Source organism: Mytilus galloprovincialis, chromosome 9 (assembly GCF_965363235.1).
Source record: "Mytilus galloprovincialis chromosome 9, xbMytGall1.hap1.1, whole genome shotgun sequence".
Lineage (NCBI taxonomy): Eukaryota > Metazoa > Mollusca > Bivalvia > Mytilida > Mytilidae > Mytilus > Mytilus galloprovincialis.
In genome coordinates, this window is record NC_134846.1 from 20,463,244 (window position 1) to 20,472,312 (window position 9,069).

Here is a 9,069-nt window from a genome sequence, read left to right on the forward strand (position 1 = left end):
ACATATTACATTGTATCAATATATTTAGGCTACATATCCTTTTTCGTACTTCGTACATAACTAGATTTCAACTCGTTTTTTTTATGTATTTCTTTCGGGAGGATTAAGATTTTACAAAGCAACTCTGTACAGAAAATGTATGAAATCTTTTAAATCCAGACAATTCGTTAACTGATCTTTATTAAAATTTATAATACATTCAGGGAATTGGATGAGAAAAAAAATAAACAAAAAAATATAAACAAATTTCAAAAATGATAATTAACCTCACCCAAATATTGATACTGTTAAACTCGAGGTTTCCCTTCATTCTAATCTGTGAATTATATTCTCATTTAAGGAGAAGACTGGTCAAATTGTCTCCATGCTACTAATTTATTATTCTTCTATAAACTCTAAACATAAAACATAGAGATATAAGAACACATAAATATCTTATCAGAATCTTTTCTTAAAGATGACATATCGTTTTACCCAGTTTTTATGATAGCCATAAATAATTAAAGACTATAAATATATAAATATCAAATCAAAAACGTGTTCGTCTATCTCTCCTTCTGTAAAGAATATGCTGTTATCTTTCGATTGATTAACTATTGTTTTACAGTTCACCTTTATTTGACAATCAGGAACAACCTGTTTCATTTAATTGTTAAACAACTTTCCACACTTAATAAATGTTTTATTAAAAACACGAACACACAGATTATCCAAGCAACAATGAGCAGCAAGTAAGTCAAAGATTTAAGAACTACGGCAATATTTCTCAAATAACCAAATTTTACAATTTAGAGTTTTGAAAATAATGCATTTCTGATTTAGACCGGATCATAAAATGTACGTCAATTTTACAAGAAATATTTTCGCAACAGGGCAGTTTTCTCCAGTCTTGTATTAAATTCCAAGTTTAACACGAGAACCTCTGATTACAGCTTCTGATAGATGTGGCGTTTTACATTTTCTGACGTCAAAAAATGGATGTGATTGTTAGATTTGATAGATGCTTTTAGTGTTTCTTTAAATATTTGTTTGTTTTGAGATTGTGTCACAGTGATGACTATTGTACCCATATTTTGACAATATTACATATTATGTCTGTTTTGTTCACGCACCGTTGTAAATATAATGGAATTTGATGCGACTGACATACAGGTGAGAGGTTTAGCGCTATAAAACCAGGTTCAATCCACCATTTTCTACATTTGAAAATGTATGTACCAAGTCAGGAATATGACAATTGTCGTCTTTTAGTTTGATTTTGTCATTTGATTATGGACTTTATGTTTTCCTCGGAGTTCAGTATTTTTGTTTTTTTTACTGTTTATTATAGACCATAAATGCATGCAGATTAGTGAATACTGTCGGTTATCATGGTTATCGGTCTTAGTCACATACATTTATGTTTTGGCTTCAAAAAAAGACTCTTACCTCTAACGATGAAATATGAAGTATATATTTAGAAAAAAAGTTAAATGTTTAATTTTTTAAGAATATAAAATTAATTGAAGTAGCCAATTACTTTACCAGATATGTATATTTGAAATGTACATTTTGCAATAGAATCGTGAAGCATTTTTTTCTTCAGGACATAAAAAAAAAGAAGAGAGGATAAAATGTGAAGTTAAAGTACTACCTTCTTTGTAACCATCAGGTAAGCATTTTTTCTATTTGTATAAAAATTTACAGCAAACAAGGCAAGTTAAGGAATTTAGGTGCAACATATCTGTTAACCAGTTTCATCGTGGGAATAGGATTCCGGAATGAATTATCGTCAAAAGTTCTAATTAATGATTAGTTTATCAAACCATTTAAAAGTTAATTACGACTTGCTTCGCAAACTTTTGTCATTTCAGGGAAATTAAAGATTTTCATGGAAACGTGATCTTCGAATATTAATTCTTCGTAAAAATGTATTATTTTACGTGAGTATCTCATAGTTTAATTGATACAGAAATATCAACAATTTGACTTTGTTTAATATTTGAAATTGATATGAAGAGACGCTGAAATCGTACCACATAACACCAACTAGTTTTGTATACGATACATAATCAATCGTCCCTTCTCTGAAGTTATTTTCAAATTGTAATATTACGTATGCATACTTTAACCCGGTAATCCCGTATAAAAAAAATCACAAATTTAAAAAGACGTCAAACTAATATATTGTTGAGAGAAAACGAATAATAAACCAACGCTTATCCATTATTAAAATACATATAAATTTCAGAAACATTAATTTTATTAAAATAGATAATACGATCATTACACAATGAGCTACAATGTACAGCTACATTTAGCAACGTGTAAAAAGATACAATAAACGGTGACAATTTATTTAACAGCAATACACTTATTCTATTCAGACAATAATAATACATTTAACTCTTGTAGGTTGACATTTGCCAATATGACAAATAAAGATATTATTTTGCGGTAAATCGTGTATTTTACATCACTTTACAGATGTTTGTATGCAAATTTTCAAAACTGATAAAAAATGGAAAGGGCGAAGTCAATTTTATGATATTTTTAATATATTTTTTTTCGATTATTAAAGAACACATGAAGAAATTACAGTCTCAAATAAGACTTTATTTTGTGATAATCTTTAGACATCACACCAGTCTTTTACACAAATGATTAAAAAGTGTGCCTCAATGCGAGACATTTGTACAATACCCAAATCCCTATAAAACCTATTCTGTTTTATTTTAAACAGTTAACAAAAAGTACCCCCTCTATCATGTTTATCAGGACATTATTAGTAAAGACCATTACAGTTTACAAATTGACCAATTATAGTAATATATTTGTTTTGTTATTGAGTTTCTGTTTCACTGCCGTATTCAATACAATTTCTATCTATTTTTTATAAGATTTTGTAAAAAATAACAAAATTATTTTTAACAAAATTATATCATGAGCTATCAAATGTAAGGGTTGGCTTAGATTTTGACAATTTGTTCAAATTAAATTGAAGCAAATTGATGACAATTGTCGAATTAAAGTAATTTGTAGTAGTATAAGTTAAATATTACGTGCATACAACACCAAAAATAATGTACTTATCTAAATTGGACGAACCTTAATCACTGAAAGGTTTACGTTCAGTGTATCACACCAACGTAATTTGTGTTACATTACATATGTTAGAAATTGAGGCGTATAAATAAGAAAGATTTTCAAGTTGTTCAAACGTTTTAGAATGTTGTTGTTATTGGCTTTATCACTTTTAGTTCTGAAAGGTACGTACACTATGTAACGAATTGCGTTTCAAATAACCAGTTTCACCTGGTATCCATTTTAAAAAAACCTCCCGTAATTAATATTGTCTTTTTTTTGTTTAGTAACGTCATGGGATAAAAATTTACTATCTACAAAAAAATCAAAAAAATCATGACGTCTCCGGTTAAATTTCTCACACAGGCTAAATAGTTTTATAGGCAATTAAGAAATGTTCTATTTGGGCAATGCTTTTAGTTCATGCCGTTGATATCAAAACTTATGAAATTCGTTTTATATTAAGATGCCAACAAACGTTTTATCGCTACTTGGAGATCATACATGTATAATTTGAACATCGGAAATTAAACCACTGTCGCATTACTTTGCGTCTATTTCTTATTGAATGAAAGTAAAGTTTATGTTTATTCTAGAGGAAGCACATTCACTACCTCTTTTACCAGCAAGTGATAATTTTGTAGAAAATTTTGTGTTTATTCTAGGGAATGCACATTCACTACCTCTTTTACCAGCAAGTGATAATTGTGTAGAAAACTTTGTCAATCTCTTTAAATGTCACCAACTACCTGCACTAGATGACTACATATACAGTTATGCTGCTAATGGTACAATGCTGGAATTGACTGATGTACACAATGCATTTAGAACATCTGTTGATAAAGACATTGTAAAGGATATTTGCAGGTATGAAGGGGGTTGGGTGATGTCTACAGAATGGAGAAAAAATGAACATCCAAATGAAAAATGGCGTGATAAATATATAAAAGTGAGAATTAGAGGCGAAAAGAAATTAAGGAATAGAAAAAAAATAGTCAAACAAATTAAAAGTACAGAGAAGAACCTAGCTCCTCATTCCCTCGCTATGTATATATAGTGTTATGTCATTTATTTAAAACAATTCTTATATATCGATTCCATGAGGAATCTATTTCGTTATCTATTCGTTTGATGTGTTTGAACTTTTGATTTTGCCATTTGATTTGGGGACTTTCCTTTTTGAATTTTCCTTGGAGTTCAGTATTTTTGTGATTCTACTTTTGACGTAGATGAAGTACTTCACCGACATCAAGATTATCGTTTGGCGCTCCAGCTGCGCGTTTGTCAACTGATAAGAATCAATCCTGGTGCTTAGATCAAAGCATTTGGAAGTCTATAGTTATCACAGGTACCAGGATTATAACTTAGTTCGTCATACCCGCGTTTCGTCTACATAAGACTCATCAGTAACGCTCAGATCAAAATAGTTATAAAGCCAAACAACTACAAAGTTGAAGAGCATTGTGGACCCAAAATTCAAAAAAACTGTGCCAAATACGGCTAAGGTAAATCCTTAGTTTTTCGAAAAATTCAGTTTTGTAACAGGAAATTATAAAAATCATCATATAATTGATATTCGTGTCAACACCGAAGTGCTGACTACTGGGCTGGTGATACCCGCGGGGACGAAACGACATTACGTCCACCAGCAGTGACATCGATCCAGTGGTGTAAATAATAATAACAATAATTTAGGAAACATATGAGTAATAATTCATCTAAATGTGTCAAATACAACTTTAGTCATCCCTTCCTTGGTTTATCAACCCTTAATATTTCTAAATGTAAGGGAAAACAATCTGGTTATTAACTATCAAGGAAATCATCGGTATTTACAAAAAAACAAATGATTATCAATCCGATTATGGTTATAATATATTTTAGGATCAATAAATAGATATCTTACGATGAAAAGAGGGGAATGATTCCGAGTAGATAATAAAAAGCCATCAGTATAATAAAACTATTGAAAAGGTCAGATACACATACAAAAGGTATACAAAACACAAAAACGCACTAGACAGGACACTCAAAACTGAGCTATACGAATCTCACAACAATCCAAAATAGAAATTGGATAGTCCAATATAGAATGCAGTTTCTGATCCAAAACTACCACACGTTGTGTATAAACTTGTTTAGCACTTCAAACCACCCTAGTAAAAGCCTCAGATGAAATGTACCACTGTTGCTGTTTTACGATGCATGGAATGATGTGTTCTCATTGGATATTTTTGCGATATTTGTTCGCATGCTTTCGACACCCTTTGCATTGTTGAACTCGTGTTGACGTAAGCTATGCGCTATTTGCGTAATTGTATCTACAATTTCATTGAAGTAATTATATTCAAAGTTTGCATATTAAGTCGTTTAAAATTTGTATATCCATCTCTATAAAACAAAGAAGGACTTAGTGAATGATTTTTGCAGAAAAGGAAGATCTGTATACATTTTATTCATTGACACCACTGAAAGTTGAGCAACCAACAATCAATCAATCAATCAATCAATCAATCAATCAATCAATCAATCAACCATTGTCACTGAAGTAATAACACACCGAAATAATTTTGCACCTGTACATTATTTGCATTGAATATAATAACATATCATTCATTTTATTTTTCTTACAGTTACTTGGTAGGAGTATCTGCCTGTCTACAAAACAGTTACACATATCTGCAATCGCACTGTCCATCAAAAATGGTTCAGATTGCAGAGTCCTTTATTCGATTAACAACAGCATTGTGTGACCTTTATGATGCTGGTAAGTATAGTTATCATTAGGCAGGCAAGTCATAGACCCAACCATAAGCTGACTACAAAACTGCTAGACATATCGTGTTTTGTACCATGGAAGTATTATATTGATATTAATGCTTCCATGTTTGTACTAGCACTGTCATTCTAGAACCATGATATCCCACACACTGTTCATGCAACGTTCTTATATGATTTATTGTTATTTGGTTATGCTACGAATAGGTCATGTCTGATCAGAATTCATCTATTTATTTATTCGGTATCATTTTTTTTAATGTTTTTAATATAGAATTGCTGCATGCAATATTTCAAATATGGAAGGCCACATGGTGGAGATGTAAGCTGCATTTGTTATCCATTGATTAACTGATTGGTGATAAACGTCACTTTCAACACTATTGTGCTATGTCGCGGCGATAAGTTTTTATTGATGGAGGAAGCCGGAGTGCCCGGAGAGAATCACCGACCTTCTGTAGGAAAACTGACAATCCTAGTCAATTAAGATTTGAGTCGCGGAGAGCACCTGCCCTATGTGGGATTCGAACTTACAACCTTTGTGTGAGGGGGGTAGGAGGGGTCCTGATCCCGAAATCCTGGGCTTAAAAACACGAAATCCCGATGTCCCGAATTAAAATATTTCAAATCCCGAAATCCCGAAATTCGAAACAAGAATTCCCAGATCCCGAAAGGGTCAATCCGAAATCCCGAGCTTAAAAACACACGATCCCGGAGTCCCGATAAAGGTCCTATCCATCCTCTTGTGTTGACTGCTAGACGATAATGAATATTTATTTATAAAAAGATGAAGGGAAAAATTTCTTTATAAAATATGAACGGAAAATTAGTACTGGCCTAATGTGAAAAATGTACAAATATCTCTTCTCTACAATTTAATTGAACATCTGGTTATGAGTCAAACACATTTCGAATATGTTAATTACACATATCTTTGGTGGGGCTTTGTGTTTCCAAAAAATATACTATTGAGTAAATATGTTATTCTGCGTAATTGTTGTGATTTATAGATATCAACATGATGGTGCAATGTTCTAACCAGGATAATAGTATTTTAGTGACGTATGTAAGCTGCATGGAAGGAGCCTATCAATATCTAAGTCGACATACATTACACCAATGCAGGTATATAAAATATACATTTGTAATAACATTTCCATTCTCTAAATCACATAATAGTTTCTGATTGTCAAGAAAACCGTCACTGTTATAAACATAAGGGCAACCATCGATATTAGTATCTGGTTGACATAACATTGCATAGAAAACCAATTTAACAGAATTAACATCGCAATTTTGAAACTTTAAATTACTTACCCGGAAGTGAATAATTGGGCTCCGTAATGGTAAGCAGATTGTATTGTCCGCTTGGGTGGTTGGATAGTACCACCCCACGACAAAATATAGATAAAAACTCAATGAAACAGCTGGCATACACGTAACGGCGCTAGAAAGCTAAACAAACAAACAAAACAAAAAACAAATAGCAAAATAACGAAGTCAAAACAAACAATAAAAAAAAAAAACACGCAATCAAAAACGTAAATCTAAAACCTCCGATTGCCCGTAAAAATGTATTACCTGAGCACAATGTTCACTGCTGTATCCAAATTTTGACATTGTTACCTATTGTGTCTATTTGTTTTGTTCAAATATCGTTGTCAATATAATGGAATTTTATTTGACTGACATGCAAGTGAGAGATTTAGCTAGCTATAAAAACAGATTTAATCCACCATTTTATGCATAACAAAATCCCGATGCCAAGTTACTATCCATTCGTTTAAAGTGGATTTTTTTTAGCTTTTTATTTTACCATTTAATATGAGACTTTCCGTTTTTCATTTTCCTCGGAGTTCGGTATTTAAGTGATTTTATTCTGAACTATACTATATCTACTTATTATTTACAGCATGGTTCAGCGTTTTCGAGATTGTTTGTACCAGTTTGAGACCTGCTCCGAGAGTCACACAATGCGGTTGATGACGATGTTTGATGAGTATAAAGACGATGTTTGCTTTATATTGAAAGAATTAAAGAATTAGTATCGAGAATCATCTATAGTCAACCCTGCTTCAGAGACCACCTGTATTAAGCAAATACCTGTGTTAAAATACCACCACCCTCTGTAGTACATTTCATATATATTGAACCTGTATTAAAAGACCACCGGTCTTAAGAGACCACTTTTGGGCTTTCCCTTAAGTTGTCTCTTAAAACAGGTTTGACTGTATGTTCTATTAGACAAACGGAAAAAGTTATACTGCCAACAAAATTCTTTTCGATATCAATTCTGTTCATCTTATTTTATTTTTCAGCATAATATTGAATTATCATGAGCAGTTTTTTTATGTCATAGTTAGGGCATATTGCATTTGGTAATTTCAGCTTTCCAGTAATTACATTTTTTTCGAAGGAATTGCTACTGTTACAAATAATAATAAAAAATCAGCCCAAAACTGTTTTTTAAATTTGAAACTGCAGCATAAGAATAATGAGATGTTGAATGATCGGCAATAAGACAAGTATCCACCATATTTCGGATGAAGTCGATGTTAGCAACTATAGGTAAATGTTCGACCTTCACATTTGAGAAAAAACAATACCGTAAAGTTGGCTATAAAAGACACCAACATTCAAATTATGAAACAATTCAATTAAGAAAAAAAGAATAAGATAATAACAGAGACTTGCCAGCAGCAACAATACAATAGACCTCCAAAAAAAAGAAAGAAAAAAAGCATGGCACTGGACAGGCATACAAAAAATAAAATCCACACACAGACACGTACTACACGGAAAACTAAATATTGTGCAACACGGAACCTCAAATCATATATTGGAATCAAAGGCTTTGTTTTAATTCAGCTTGCTTCGATGACCAACAAATACGTACATGTTTCAAATATTATTAAAGTATTCAAGAAATACAGTGACCACCCCCCCCCCCGCCCGCAAAGAGTCGTAGCAGATTTTTGGCACAATATCCACATGCCTACACTATTTGTTTTTGACCATTTTTTTTTATTTATTAAAAACATAATGACAACGTTTTCTGTCTATTATACTTATATTGAAATTAAAAAAAACTGCAACTTACTTTGGTTCAGATCATTCCAATTTCTACCAACAATTTCTTGAATGAATTTTAACATACTCAGATACTCAAAACCCAGAAATTTTATTAATTATTAGTCACATTACATGATTTGTGTATTAGATGTAATT

At 31.7% G+C, this 9,069-nt stretch overlaps 1 protein-coding gene across 1 annotated transcript; it reads left to right on the forward strand.

Annotated features, from left to right (window-relative positions):
* The first annotated feature begins 3,108 nt into the window (after positions 1-3,108).
* LOC143046688 (uncharacterized) lies at positions 3,109-8,300 on the forward strand. The gene is made up of 5 exons (XM_076219791.1): positions 3,109-3,248; positions 3,729-3,930; positions 5,697-5,830; positions 6,852-6,966; positions 7,754-8,300. Exons 1-5 carry the CDS (start codon positions 3,209-3,211, stop codon positions 7,884-7,886), a joined length of 624 nt encoding a protein of 207 aa, XP_076075906.1. The 5' UTR covers positions 3,109-3,208; the 3' UTR covers positions 7,887-8,300.
* Positions 8,301-9,069: the final 769 nt, after the last annotated feature.